The sequence below is a fragment of the Lepisosteus oculatus genome, chromosome 2 (genome assembly GCF_040954835.1).
Source record: "Lepisosteus oculatus isolate fLepOcu1 chromosome 2, fLepOcu1.hap2, whole genome shotgun sequence".
In the NCBI taxonomy this organism is placed as follows: domain Eukaryota; kingdom Metazoa; phylum Chordata; class Actinopteri; order Semionotiformes; family Lepisosteidae; genus Lepisosteus; species Lepisosteus oculatus.
Window position 1 is genome coordinate 49,399,786 of NC_090697.1, and position 15,431 is coordinate 49,415,216.

The 15,431-nt window shown below is 38.3% G+C and overlaps 2 protein-coding genes and 2 non-coding genes across 28 annotated transcripts in view; 3 read left to right on the forward strand and 1 right to left on the reverse strand.

Moving 5' to 3' along the window:
- The first annotated feature begins 2,249 nt into the window (after nucleotides 1-2,249).
- On the forward strand, nucleotides 2,250-5,944 carry rps12 (ribosomal protein S12). Its single transcript, XM_006625834.3, has 6 exons — nucleotides 2,250-2,307; nucleotides 2,433-2,479; nucleotides 2,912-3,028; nucleotides 3,597-3,699; nucleotides 4,632-4,733; nucleotides 5,853-5,944. The coding sequence occupies exons 2-6, from the start codon at nucleotides 2,466-2,468 to the stop codon at nucleotides 5,913-5,915; spliced, it is 399 nt and encodes a 132-aa protein (XP_006625897.1). The 5' UTR covers nucleotides 2,250-2,307; nucleotides 2,433-2,465; the 3' UTR covers nucleotides 5,916-5,944.
- Nucleotides 2,738-2,811, forward strand: LOC138226779 (small nucleolar RNA SNORD101). The gene has a single exon (XR_011184687.1). It is a non-coding gene; the product is annotated as a small nucleolar RNA SNORD101 (small nucleolar RNA).
- On the forward strand, nucleotides 3,255-3,337 carry LOC138226834 (small nucleolar RNA SNORD100). Its single transcript, XR_011184714.1, has one exon. It is a non-coding gene; the product is annotated as a small nucleolar RNA SNORD100 (small nucleolar RNA).
- A 1,475-nt stretch (nucleotides 5,945-7,419) lies between the features above and the next one.
- eya4 (EYA transcriptional coactivator and phosphatase 4) overlaps nucleotides 7,420-15,431 on the reverse strand; it is a 93,998-nt gene continuing 85,986 nt past the window's right edge. For 20 of the 25 annotated variants that reach the window (XM_015347438.2, XM_015347406.2, XM_015347445.2 and 17 more), the window contains 2 exons: nucleotides 14,660-14,760; nucleotides 7,420-11,083 (listed from right to left, as the gene is read on the reverse strand). In XM_015347438.2, coding sequence (XP_015202924.1) covers nucleotides 11,003-11,083; nucleotides 14,660-14,760 — 182 coding nt within the window. In that variant the 3' untranslated portion in view covers nucleotides 7,420-11,002. Of the gene's footprint in view, nucleotides 11,084-14,659; nucleotides 14,761-14,798; nucleotides 14,900-15,431 lie in introns of all 25 variants that reach the window. The other 5 variants (XM_015347371.2, XM_015347340.2, XM_015347501.2 and 2 more) reach the window with 1 other exon arrangement.

The window sequence follows — 15,431 nt, forward strand, 5'->3', positions numbered from 1 at the left end:
TGCAGATGATACTGCTGTTGTTGGCCTTAGCTCTGATAATAATGAGGCTCGATACCAAAAGGTGATTGACTGGGCAACAAAGCAGTGTTCTGATGACATTCAGCTCAATGCATAAAAAAATAGAGAAATCATGTCCAGAACATACTGTAGAACTTCTCATGCTATACTGACTACAAATTCCATACATACTGTAAGCGCCAATCTTAAATGGAGCACCAACACAGATCATCTAGTTGAGAAGGCACAGCAACCGAAAAAAACCACTAAGTGAATCAACACTTTTTACCCAGCCATACTTTAAAGTACTGCGACAGCTTAAATCAAAGATTACTATTTGGACAGTTTTACAAAAGGAAAACTCGAAAGGATTGTGTCCAAAGCCTCAAAAATAATAGGCTGTGAATTTCCTTCCATTTCAATCCTTTACACAAGGCAAACCTCCAGTCGTGCTTATAAGATTATTTCAGACCCTTCGATTCCAGCTCATAATCTTTTTTAGCTCCTCCCTCCAGGAAAATGCTGCCTGCTTCTTTCACACTGTAATACAAACTTTGAACTTTTCCCCCTTCAGTGATTTAGCTTCCCATGAGCATTTCTTCTACAATTCTGTTTGTTCCATGCAAGGTTAATGTTTATGCGTATGTGTGTTGCTTGACTTTTCATCTTTTCATTAAATATTGCATGTGTTGTATGTTTGCTCCATCTTTTTTCTTTTGCTGTATTAAAACCAAATTTCTGGGCAGCATTAAAGAATTCTAAATCTAAAGAATTCTTTCAAGATTTAGAGGGACTTCATACTACATAAGTAGTTTTGTTCTTACTGAAGCCTTAATTTTAATACATCACTACTGAGTGTGCGGTGATCTTATATGTTCTGCAATATAAATGAAGCCCCTTTTGCTAGTTGTGCCATAGTAAAAAGATTTAGACAATATGAGCTGTTTTTTTCAATAGGGTTACGACTTACTATGAAAGTTCATTGTCTATGAAAAGTCATACAGAAAAGGCAACAGAAGTAACACTTGGAGGTCATTGTTTTGCCCTCTGTTGATGGTCTCATCAGCCAAAAACCAGCCTGTAGCAGCCAAGCTTATCTTGGAACTGTTAATATGTACCATTTAGGTTTTGTCATTAAAACATAACTCTTTTTCTCCTATTAAATCAAAAAATGTTTCAGTGGTTATTGCCTCACTTCAGACTTATTAAAACTAGTCCAGTGCATAGAGAGTTCATTACAGTTATTACATCATTTCATCCATTTGCTACTCTGCTTTTCCAGTAAAGGGCTGCAGGGGGGTCCTATACTGGTGAAACAGGAGTAGAAAATAGATGTAGGTTGGCTGGGTTTAACCCAGGAAGCAACGGGCACAAGACAGAATACACCTTGGACAGGACACCAGTCCATCACAGGGTACACACAGACACATTCACACCAGGCCAAATTTGCTCAGAAATTAATTAACCCATTAGCATCTCTTTGGACCGCGGGAGCATACAAACTCCACATAATTGAGGTTATGGTCTTTAAATCCATAAGTGACACTCCTGAGACTGGCAGTATTGAATGACAACACCTCCCTCGACACAGATTTGCATTTCCCCTGCTTCATGAAGATCAAATTCATGTTTTGCCTTTAAATATATTTAGGTATTTTATAATATATTTGAAGAACCTTGCAACTCTGAGTGTTATTTACTTAGGTATAATAGTTTTAAGATAATATATGCTTGACAGTGATATTATTTGTATGGTTTAGGGATATACACTAAGAATGTCAGAATGACTAAATAAATGGTGTGAAAAGTTTTATTTTACAACTCCTAAAACTTTTTTAGTGCAGAACTATCCCGCCACCTACTGGCATAAGTGGATATATATTTATACCCTTCACAGTAGTAGCTGGTGGTAGGTAACATTACGACCTGGAAATAGTTACAATTCATGATACCATCCAGTATATGCAGCAAACCTACAATTTACTTAAAGAAGGTACAGCTTTTAGTGTTAATAAAAATATAACTGAAACGGTTTCGGTCAGTTGATTTTACTCAACTGATAAATTCTTACTGTTCATAACATCGTCATTTTTTATCCTAAATATTTTATGTGCTTTCTAAAGGTGAGCACACAGCAGTGGAGAATCTATTTAATATAGTTATAATTGCTTATTTTTTAGTTCTAAATTTCCGGCAATAAAGTGGACACCTTAAGCACTTGCCCTGTTGAGGTCCTTCCAGACTGAGGGTTTAAGCTAATGACGTCGAAATGTGACGCCCTCTTTTTCCGCTGTCAGAGAGGAGGTGAGGGTGAGTTTTTGTGCGTCTGTTCGATATCCATATAAAAATCTAAAGCATCCTTTCTTTTAACATCGGAACAATTTTCCATCGAACATGGGCAATAACAGATGCACCGGTGTATTCTTATATTGCAGTAATTTAGGTCCAACATCCACCGTTAATCTACAATGGCCGAGGAAGGGTAAGTTCACTATAAATTTCACTTTCTGGGCAAGTCCCCAGTTTAGATTTAGTCGGGTTTTTAATTTATATTTTAAATATTTACCTGTGTAATTGAAAGCTTCAGGTGGTGTTAACTGGGTAGAAGCGTAAATCGAAAGTCCCCAGGACTTCAGAAGTACCATAGATCTGCGGTTCATGAACTTTGCCTGTAACAGCACGTCTGGATGTTAAAGCGTCTGAAGTCAGGAATAGGGGTTTTACTGAAGCTACGGCTCGTGTGTGATGATTATTTTTCTTTAGTCGGATACCCCTTCACTCGCAATCATGAGTGAAATCCCCTTTCTGACACGCCAGTAGCTGTGCACACGTGTTCTGCGCGGTCCCGGCGACTGTCTTGTGCAGTTCAAGTCATGGTGACCTGTTTCCTTCTCCTTCACCCCCGGGGGTAAAGCATTGCTGCTGGAGGTGTGATGGATGTTAACACCGCTCTCCAGGAAGTGCTCAAGACCGCACTCATCCATGATGGCTTAGCCCGCGGGATCCGCGAAGCCGCAAAGGCGCTGGACAAGTAAGTCTTCCCCGGTCCGCAGTACAAAGAGAGTTCTTCATTTGAGGCCGACCTAGACTGAGATTATTCATGTACAGAATATGCAATAGCTGTTTTAGTAGGTTCTCTTTTTTGATTAAAAATTTGATCCTTAAATTCGGCTAATCGAAATTGTTGAGGTGGATCGATTCAGATTTAGCGCCGATGTTTCTGTAGACCAGGCTCAGGTGTCTAGACAGATGGTTGTTGCATCTTTGATGATGATTTGGCTCCCTCTACTGAATTCTGTGAGGAGGAAAGCCATCGTTACCCAATTTTGTCTGAGATGCAGTTAACCACCCGGTACGTGAGTGTTTTCTGGGAGTTCGTCTTCAGTTTAAGCGATAGCGGCCTTAGGCAGCTTTCCAGATCCTGTATTGGCGCTGCAGTACAACTTTATTGGGCTTTCCAAGTTCTGACACAAGTCTAAAACCTGTTGGCTTGAGAGTGGGATTGGCGCGTTCGTGTTTCACTCCCCATGTTCCCCTCCGCTTGCGCTAGCTGCTCCTCTCCTGTGATGAAAGCAGCTTGTACTTTCTCTCCCGTGCAGGCGCCAGGCCCACCTCTGCGTTCTCGCCGGCAACTGCGATGAGCCCATGTACGTGAAGCTTGTGGAGGCCCTGTGCGCCGAGCACCAGATCAACCTGATCAAGGTACCGTTCGGCCTTGCCTGCTGGGGAGGAGTACTGAGGCAGAGCCGTTTGTGCTAGCGCGGCATCTTGTGAAAAGTGACACCGATTTGCTGAATACACTGGTTCAAGTAGAGTTGATGGTCAAGGGGAGGCGATTGTATAACTGTGATCGTTAGTTATTAATGAGCTAACGGTCTGGTAAAATCTTAAGCGTCCATAATGTAATGCAGTGATGGGAAGAGGTTAGTTAGCCTCATCACTGCTAAATCTCATCACTATTTTGTATAGATGCTGTAGTAATGTTCTACAAAGATCAGAATTTATGGTAAATTTAGGTCCAGTCAAGTTACGGTTGCTCTAATTTATTCTGTATAAAGTGTGACCGGAAGTTGAACCTGTGAGGTTACAGGTAGTTTATTACAGAATAAATGCTGTCAAGTAATGCTGCCAAGCAACACCCCCTAAAAGTGTCGGCTAACACCTGTGAACATAAGTGATTGCAAAGAGAAGGTGGTTTGACCCATCTGACTCATTGGATTTTTTTTGAGATTTGAAAAGAATGTTTTAAACCTTTTAATGTACGTTAGGATGTGATTTAGGATGTTAAAGCCTTGTTTCCTTGATTTAATTAGTACTGTTGTCCTTAATATCTTGTATTTGATATACTGAAAGCATGCAGTTCAGTTCTTCAGCTGTTGCACTGTTTTTCAAATAAACGGAAATGTATTGCCTATTTTAACAATGGTGCTTTTAGAATCATAAATTAATTTTTGATGTAGCTTCTAGTTACACATTGGCTGGGCTGTTCGGGGTTTGGCAGTGACAATTACTGTACTGTATCCATGATAGTGTGGCTCCCTTCGTGGAATTCCGTGTGTTAGTCATTTCTCGGGGTGCTTTTTGGGAAGGTGGAGTATAGTGATAACTGGAACTGTTGTTCTTGCTCCTTTCAGGTTGATGACAACAAGAAGCTCGGTGAATGGGTAGGCCTCTGCAAAATCGACAGAGAGGGCAAGCCTCGCAAGGTTGTTGGCTGCAGTTGCGTTGTCATCAAGGTGAGTCTTCAGCTGAGGTCGGAGGTGAACAGCCCTGGTCCTGGGGAGGCGGTCTGGCTGTGGGTTTTCAAGGTCATTGGGAGAAGCTGTCAATTGGTCAAGTTAAGGCAGCAAACATGCAGGCTCACCAGCCTTCCAGGGCTAGACACTTAAATTTGCTCCTTTATTTCCAGCTGTGTAATAGAACAGTGTGGTCTGGTCAGTGGCTAGGAGAGAGCCAAGCGAATGCAGGTGCCTGAGCCCATCATGCCAGGCAGCTGTGATACTTCTGGCTAAAAGAAATTGCCACATTACGAGCCTCAGAAACGGTTTGTTGTTTTTGAGGTCCCTAATAATGGCAACAGATAAATGTTAGTCATTTGTCATGTTACTGTATTCATTACACCTCCATTAGGTAGAATTTTATTCATCTCTGAAGGGGGGTGATGACTAGTTGTATTGTGGAAGGAACAGTGATAAAGTAGATTGTTCATCCATTATTATGGTCCGATTAAGCACGCTTTCATATTCTAGAGTTTTTTACTTACGAAAGTTTGAGATTGCAACTATGCATACCTATATTGGATTTGATTTTTTTTTTAGTGTGAGCTTCTAAAAAGGCATTCTTGAATTCTGTTACAAACATCTAGAGCACTAACATCTACTGTGTTAAGATACAGTTAGCATGGCAGATGTAACTTTTCAGTATTAAACTTCAACCCCAAATTCCTGTGCATTGGAACTGTGCTGTGAGCTGCACCTCTGCATGTTACCTGGAGAGATCCTGGTAACTGCAGTGTAGCCCACTATTTCCTGAACCCCCTATAAGTAGAGCATAAAGTTGTGTAGCGTTCTTGTTTTAAATATCTATTGCAGGTTAGGTAGAATTTAAATACATCTGAAAGTGTTCTGAGTATGTGTTAAAGCTTTTGATTTGATAAACCTTTCCTCAATTTTGTAAAACATCAGTAGATGTTATAAAACTCTTTAGAAGTGAAATTGTGCTTCAAATGAACCAGTCGTATTTCTCAGACCTTGCTCCTGTTTTTAGTAATTAAATTTGTGACTATTAAAGTGTGTTCTTTTTTTTTTTGCTTGAAGAACTGCACAAATTAAGAGTTCAAAATGTTTCTCTTGTAGGATTATGGCAAGGAGTCTCAAGCCAAGGATGTAATTGAAGAATACTTTAAGGCCAAGAAATGAAGTGTGAATAAAGTTGCCTGAAACAGAAATGGACTTGTTTATTTCTTTAACTTGAAAAGGTCTAGTAAACACAAAAGAAGATACATTTGAGATCATTTGATCTATATTGATTTGCGGGTTTTAACCTTGACACTTGCATAGTAGTTGATTTGGTTTCCTGCTGCATTATTACTGCAGTTTACATTTTACCGCGGGTTTTATTTTAGTTGTTGTCCAAGAGGATTTACACGATTTTAAATTGGCACTTGAGTTAAAGCCAATATGCTTAGGGCTCTACCTTAATCTGTAAATGGGTGTAAAATTAGCTGTGATTTACCACACCACTGAAATCTTCCTAAATGATAAAACTGAGGTTTGAAAAACTTGTAACTATACATACAAAACCTTCAGTTTACAGAAGAAGTTCTGTGTTTGGGATTTTATCTATCTGTTCATCCATTCACTGTTCACAGTGCAGAATTCCAAATGTTTCACTACACTTGGTACAATTAATGTCAGCTGGTGTTTTTCCATTTTGTGTATCTAAATATATCTGTACCATACTTCCATGTGTGGCCTTTAACAGAAAAGGTTAAATTGGGTATAGCCTAGTTTGCCACTTTTTGCTAAGCCTAAGGTTTGCTGCCCTTTTCATCAATACTTGATTTGTGATACCCCAGTAATACACAAGACTGATGCAAGTCGGTTATGGTTGTGGAATAATATGATTTTTGTATTGATCTGGGCAGCAAATCTGCTGCACAGGCTGAATTCATCTTTGTTTTTTTACGGTGGTCTGTTAAGAGTACTAATAGCCTTAGAGAATCTGTAATGAAACATCTTAAAAGAGAAATGGTATATTGGATCATATGGGGTTGTATGTTATGTTAAAGACATGTCATGCCATGTACAAATCCTTTGGTGACTGCTCTTGGCTGTGATGTTAAGTGGTCTTAATAGTTGAGTATTTTGAGAAATACTACATTAGGAACATTAGGATGAGCATGGTGACTTATTGGGGATTTAAGTTTGCATCTGGTCTGGGGCTCTTATTTCATGACCACACATGTAGACTCTCCATGGGTCCTTTGCTTTCCTCACACAAATCGGTAACCTTTCTAGGTTAAATGGCATCTATATTGTCCATGGTGTCTGTGTCCTCTGATGAACTGGAGTACTACCTAGGGCTTATCCTACCGTGCATCCATTGCCTGCTGTGTTACGCTTGGTCTTGCTGCAACCCTGTATGGGGGACTCGGTGATTATTAATGTTGGGATTAACATAGGATTTAGGATTTGTAAAGCACTACCACATGAGGTAAAATATAGAACATACACTCACCTTAAAATGGCATTAAAACCTGTATATGTGATTCAGTAACCAATATACTTGGATTATTATGCTTTAGGTCACATTTATGTACAGAAGATTATATCTGGGAAGTCCATGAAGAAAAGGTCTATCTCCTATGGAATGCTCTGTAGGTACACAGGTTCACTGTGTGCCACTGTATAAACAAACGAGTATTTGTGATATTTTTTAATCATTCCATATTAAAAGATACATCACATTTCATTCTGATAAATCTGATGTGGATCACACTGTATATTTCTTGGTGTAATGCTCCCACGAGGGTCTGGTTATTCTGCTTCCAGAGGTGGTGGAAGATCATTACTTTTCATTGGAGTTTATATGCCCATGAAGATCGGCAAAAGTGGCCTTCAGATGCCTGTGCCTCTGATGTCAGATGTCTTCTGTTAATGCTCCACAGACATGCATCTGTATCCCATATGGATGCCCTTTATTGTTACAGTAAAACCTTGGTATTTGCGAGGATTAGTTACCTAGAAGTCTCGGTGACTGGCCACTTAAAGAATGTGGCACTTGATACCTTATGGGGAAAATGGGGTGTGGTTCCACAGCTCTTACAACAAGCACTACTGGAGTAATTTTATGGTTATAACTTAACTGTTTCAGAAATAGTGTCATTGTATTTTTAATAATATATGTAATTCTTCCCATAATGCAAGTTAATGCATATGCAAATAAATTAGATCACTGTTATGGTATTATAGCTTTCACTGTGTTAGAGGTTCTCCTTCATTCTTAGTACTGCACATTTTCTTATCTTTTCACCTCTTGTTTTTATTACTATTATAAATGTGGCACTACTGTTCCATAATAAAATTTATTGCAGAACACTAAATTAAGTGTACTCAACCAAAGCATTCTCCTGCTCCTGAGATTCTTACTTCTAAATTTTTTTAATCCTTTTCCATGAGACACGAGAACTGACTGATGATAAGGTTTTTTTTTTAATTTAATGTTTAATTTTGCAGCACAACACTGAGTCACATACAGGTGTGACTGATAACATTAACATTGTCAACATACAACACACATCTAATGCTTTCCTGAAGGAAACTAAATAAAGTATAACTGCTGATGCTCTGCTAACCCCTGACAACTTTTAACCAAGCTATCTTTCTGACAGAGACTGATGCAGGTCAGGTCATGTACTGTAGATCCTTGAGATGAACATGCTGCATACTGTATAAGTGGGTGCCCATTTAATCTACTGCACAGTAGATTTGAATGAGCATATTTAGTCCGCAAATGCAGAAAAGAGGGTCACTAAACTTTTTGTGCAAATAGGCAAAATCGCAAATATAGAACTCGCAAACCGAGGTTTTACTGTATTTTCAATTTCCAGATACAAAGATGTCAAATTAATAGATCCAAGGAGGAAATACTAATGATACAATGCTGTGGTGGGGATTAAATTTAAAACCCTGCACATTTTTTCTGATTGCATTATTACCACAAAAATTATGTCAATCCAGTGAAGAACAACCGAAAGGCATACATTAAAATATACAAAATCCCACAGGCCTCAATTTGGTTGAATTTGAGACACATTTATGATCTCCAAAATCTAATGCAGACATTGAATGAAGGCAAATTAGGGATATCAGCAAAAATGATAGATAAAGGATTCTGAACTCAGTGACTTTCACTTATTGTATTGGAACATGCTGAGCATCAGAAAAATGAACCCATGTTTTAGAAAAATGAAGTATTTTGGATATCAATCATACGTTTTTGGTGTCATTGTGATTAATTGATCATTCATAATCATGACCAACAGTAATACACTTGCTTCACTTTAGGAACTGATATGCCCTACTTATCAACAATACAATACCTTCAAGCTTTCGATATTTTGGGCTTGGTCAGCACATACAGTAGCTCCTTGCCAGCTGGGGCATTCACAGACAGCAATTTCTAATCTGGCAAGACATTCCAGTCTTATACAGTTCAAGACCAGAAAGAGTCACAGCAACTCACACAGATTGAAACGGTTCTATCTCTCTGATCCTTTTAACGCTACAGGTTCCACTACATCACAAATGACCGGCTACACACACTTGCAGATCAGCAACTCAGCTGTGAGGAGGAGGCTTGCAGGCCAGGTGACCACACAGGGGGACAGCTCTCTCAACTGTGTTCACAGACACAGCAGAATAAGGTGGTGTGAGCCACGCGTCACGAGAACCCTGCAGTGGAGCCAAGTACTCATTAGAGACTATACTGATCAGGTTCTATAATCTTACTCGCTGCCTTTCCTTTGGGCTCATCAAGATGCGACAGCACTCTCAAAGGACTGCATCCAGCCTCACGCTGCTCGAGCAATAAACAGCATTCTTATGAGACGAGAATGGGAGTTACAGTATGCTGTGGAAGTCCTGCTCGCCACACTTCAATCCCAGATGAAGATCTGTGGGGCGATCAGGGGAAAAGCGTGGGATCCAGAGCTCAGAGTCCAGTGAAACAGGCACATGCTAGTCCAGGCTGTAAGAGAGGAAGGGGACAGAATCCCACAAGACAGCATTTGCCGCCTGGTTCAAAGCATGTCACAGGTGTACAGCTGGAATTGCTTTCAATGGTGGCCACACATGCTACTAATCTGTGACATTTACAGTAGAAGCCCCCTGTTGATGACAAATGTTAATAAGCAAAAATATCTCAACCTATGTCATGCCTGTTCAATAGAATACGAGTACACCTGCTACTCAAAAAAGTCATTTCCTTACAATTACTGTGTGAATTTACTGTTGATAGACGTGTCTTTTGATGCTCAGTATAGATGTTTTAACTAATTTATATTTTGCATGGAAACCGATTAAAACAAGATTCGATACAAATCTATATCCACACCTTAGTATTCTCTAAGCAGTTTGGCGCAATTCAAGATCACCTTTAAGTAGCATACTGAACATACTCTTGGTAAATACTTCCACATTTCAAAGGGAGGACATATTAGTTGACATTCAAATAAAACACAAAACTGTCCTTTATTTGCTATTTTGCTCCAACTGATGCTTATGCTGCTTTGAAATCAGAATTGTAAATCTGATGCTTTTGAAATTTGGTCTTGTCAAAAATTATCACAAACAGTTTTATCTACATTTTTTTTTCTTTAAACAAAATTACAATGTAACACACAAACACTTTCTTTTTAAGGCACAACAACTCATTATGCACATTCTGCTCGCCAAAACTTACAAAAAGATGATCATATTCAGTTTTTTTCTTTCACAAACATCACTTCCCATTAAACTAGTAACTGTAAAATAATTTACACAAATTTTAGTTCTAGGTTTGATTGTCGTCATATTTGGAGTGCATTTCTATTGCCAGTTTTGCTGGGATAGGTAGGTATATGTTTCATGTAAAATGTTGATACATTCCATCTTGAGGAGTGTGAATCACTGTCCAGTCAATGTAAAAGAACAAAGAAGTCCGTCACTTCAAAACTGTCCACTGAGGAATCGGAAACCTTTGTTTTATCTGGGGTGTACCAGCACTGTCCTTCACATCTATGCTTTAGAAAAAAAAATCATGTATTAATGTAAGACCTCGTACAGATCTGATATACAACAGGATTTCATCTGGCAGTCCATGCTCCTGTTTTTTTTTAGAAGAGTCCTTGTCTTCTTAAGACAATTCATAGTTTAAAGCCAGAGGTTCAAAATCACAGACAAAACAAATTGCAGTGTACTTTGTTTTAAATATAAAAAAAAGGACTTCCAGCGTTACGATATGATTACAAGTACTCCAGTTCCAGTGCTTGGTGCAAGGCCAGCAGGTCTGAGTGACTTGATATCCTCCAGAAAGGCATGTTGTGCTGTGTTGGAAACAAAGGTTAAGAATTGACAAAGAGCGCATTTTATTGTGAGACCATACCTACCCGGGATACGTTCTGTAACAGACAAATAATAGAAATCTAAATCCCACACCGTTGTGTCATGCAAGATAGTCTGGTTTTGTGCGTGTGTCCGTAACAGCTTTGAAAATAAATACATGCAATATTCTAAACTAAATGCACTGCCACCCTGCACACATGAAAAAAGGAACGGAATCACAACCAAATGTGCACTTCAACCTGCAGGGTCAGTGTATCCAGTGGAAACAGTCTGCAAATTCATGGTGTGCTTTCATCTTACTTCATATTATTCATATTGTGACAAATGAACTTTAAAACCTTTAAAAAAGGTTTAAGGAAAAAATCTTTAATCTTTCTTTTCAGTGTGATTAGCTTGTGAAATTGCCTACGCTGAAAAAAAAAATCTAAAATTGAAACGGAACAAAAATGCACATTCAAGGCCTGCCTGGTTTTTGCTTTTTATTTTTTTTCTCACTACACCTTTGTGGCAAAATGCCAGAAGCTACAGTACATATCTTCAGGAACCCTCTTCTCACATTTATGTAAAATTGAGTAAAACTGACCAGCATTCGATATAGGTTATTTTAATTTATACATAATAAATTAATTCTACTGTAGGTCACACAGACATTTAGTGCTTTATTTAATAAATTACTCCTTCATTAATGCTAAATTCCTTGTGAGCCGCTGCAGCACAAGATATATTCTAAAAAGTCTATGAGTTGTTAACAACAAATGCGCAAATCCGTTTTACTGTACTTCCCAGTGTGTCCTCCTCCGTTTACCTTAAAATGTAAAAGTGACTCCTGACTCATACCTACTAGGTATTTTCATAAAGTAGGTTTATTCCATGCTGAAAAAAAGAAGAAAGAAAACACAACATTTCGGCTGTGGAGCTTTCTTCAGGGCCCTCCTTTAGCCTTCTCCACGGCCGAAACGTGTTTTCTTTCTTCTTTTTTTCCAGCATGGAATAAACCTATTACTTGTTTCTTTGCAATCTTCGCATGCTGACACAGCTACCCACCTGAACTATTTTCATAAAATACTAACTACAGGATAACTAGAAGAAATAAAGAGTGCACAAGCCAATCCATCAGCACTGGATTCCAGATCTCATTATTGGATTAAAATTAATCTTTAAAATGATATAACAAGAAGAGAATCACATGCAAGCTTACACATTTCTATAAATGTTCTCTTCCTCAGAGATATTGTATGACACACATTCATTGGTCCAATTATATAACTAGCAAAGTGAAATTTTAAAATGAGTCAAAATTCTCATTAGATGCAGTTATCCACAGTCTATCGATCTAAAAATTAAGAATGACAATATGTAATTAAATTTAGCAGTTTGACAAATTATACATTTGTGAAGAGGGTTTCACAATCCAGCTTTGATAAAATGTTCTTCATTTTCTTGTTAAAAAGCCAAGCATATACTGTAGGTATTTGTCTTTGTTCAATGATTTCTTTATGCTTTCACAATCACAATCGTCCCCAGTTAGTGATCAAATCAAGTTGTGATTCTGTGCTACATTTCCTTTTCCATACTCATTGTGTATCGTGGTGTAGCAGGGGCGGTAGTACATGTAAATGCGTCTCCCAGAGAAAGCAGTCTAATTGACTATTACAGAGATAAGCTTATTGTCAGACATCAGGGGACTTCATGAGGAACTTACTTTATGTACTGTACTTTAATATAATGAGCTAATCCAATGCAGGGCAAGTGCTATTATGTTTACAAGAATTTTAGTTATTATCATGGACTACTCGTGTATTAAAATTAATTTGTGATGAAATCGATTGTGTTGTAACCCTAGTATTTTAGAATTTGGAATACTTTGTTTTTTTGCATTGGTGTTTAAATTAACACCGAGGATGATTGCAAATTAGAGTGTGCTGCTATTTCTAAACATTCACAGGAAATGTAATTAGAATAAATAGTATAATAAAAGGACCTAGGATTTTGTAGTGGATTAGCACTGAAGAAGATAGTTGGGTGAAATGTGTAATTGTGTGATTAAACCATCCATCCATTTCCTGCAACCCCTTTATCCACACAACTGGTGCAAAGTGGGATCCTAACCCTGGACAGGACACACACAGACATTCACACACTCTTTCCTTTTTTGCAGAAGCCAATTAGACGACCAGTTCCAGCTCCTTCCAACAGTGGAGGAAACCGGAGCACCTGAAGGACACTCACACCGACATGGGGAGGACATCCAAACTCCACACAGACACCACCCTGGGTCCAGAGTTTATCTCAGAGCCCCAGAGTTTCCACGCCCCTGTGTGTGACTGATTTAAATGCTAATTATGAAGTTTATATGCAGAGCGTTGATGTAGAATAAAGACATTTTGTTTCTGGGAGCTGTCAGTCCAATGCTGGTGGCTTAGTCACTGGATTATTCTGTTCATTCATTAACCCCTGAATGAATCACAGCATCATATTTTTAAACACATCTGAAGCACTTCTGTTGCACTGGAAATTCGAATTAAAGAGTAATAAACTATTTTATACAGAAAGAAACTCCTTGGCTGTCATGAAAAACACTGTATATTGAAAATAATTACTCAAACACTGAGAACATCAGTACTACCATATACTGTATAAACTGTAAATGTAAATCAATGAATCTGGTTGTGAGAGGTTGCATGGCACAGTGAGGTTGACTGTTGTGGATTTTCCAAAATGCCCAGGTTGTCGATATCAGCCTTCTTAACACAATTATGTAATGTAGAAAAGTGTGTTTATTTATGATCCAGGTCATCTGAATATAATAATGTGAGGGTGTCATTACATGATAGCAGAAGTCATTACACAAATATTTTCCGCTGGCACACACAGAACAGGATAGGAAAAGCCACACCAGAACATAGCAGTAAGCAATGAGTCTCACACTACAGGCACTATGGGTCAGATTTACCAAGGTTATTAAACCAAGTGCCATGCAAAAACAAAAAAAAGTCAGAATTCTCCATGAGGAAAATTATGAGAACTTTCCTAGCTGAACTTTTTTTCAATCTTTCTTCATAAATATAACTGAGATGCTTAACAAAGGAAAGGGTTATTTTAAACTAAAAGACCTTAGACTTTAGATCTACTAAATGAAACATCTCAATTTTCTAACTATGTTTCCCTGAATATTTCCTCTTACAGAAGCCCTGAAAATACTTTCTACTGTATGTATGGTAGGCTCCCAATGGCACTCCCTGGGTTTTTAAGCTCAGAATATTTTGCTTAATGTGAAGAATATAATTAAGACTGGATATTATAGATTGGTACTGTATGTAGAAGGGTAAAATAAAATTTACAGAAGCCACCTATTAGGGTGGCAAGCAAGTAATTTGATGAGCTGAGAAATATGTTATTCTTTTAATATACATGGTTATTAGCACATTATAAGGCGCCCTGGTAAATCTATTCCCACATTCTGTATTGATTTATTTTAATAGCAAATTGTAAACTACAGCAAAGAAAGAGAAGCTGGCCAGTCTAAATGATACACCAACGTTCACCGAAGACGTTACCTTTTTTGCTGCCTGTTCCTCTTCTACACCATCCCCAATAACAACATACACTACTTTTCTGCCAAACCTTTGCATTATGCGCTCAAAGCAACTCTCTTTTCCTGGAAGATAAACAAGGCAGAGTTCAGATTGACTTTACCTGGCTGGCTGCATGCTCTTCATCTCGCCCATCTCCAATGACAACATATGTAATGTTAGTGCCAAACCTGGACACTATACGCTCAAAACAGCTTTCTTTTCCTGAAAAACAATGCACCACTTAACCTTTCATCTGCACAGGCTGACATGAAGGAAGACAAGGGCAATATTCACATAACACTTAGGGTGATGAGAAAAACATATTTACATGTGATCAAGAAAAGAGCTGGGCCAATATGTAAGTCTGTGTGTCTTGCTTAACACTTAGGACCTTACCTTGTGTTCATGTTTGAAACTTTATGACAAAATGGGCACAATATAAAGACAGATAGAAAAGAAACCCTGCTTCAAAGAGTATGGCCCCCTGCAGCTAAGAAAATAGTTACATTTAAGTTTCATTTCTGTTCAAAGATTAGATTCTCAAAAAAATCAATGTTACAGTATTAATCAAATCTAATGATTTAACATGAATTGTGACAAAATCCAGCTCTTTTCTCTGAAGAATTATCCCATCCATCCATGACTTGAAAATGGTTGCTCTACTTGATTTAGATTGATTTGAAATGGAACTTGTGCATGGTGATACTTAAACACCTCAGAGACACTTTAATAATGAGAGGCAGTAAATTAATAA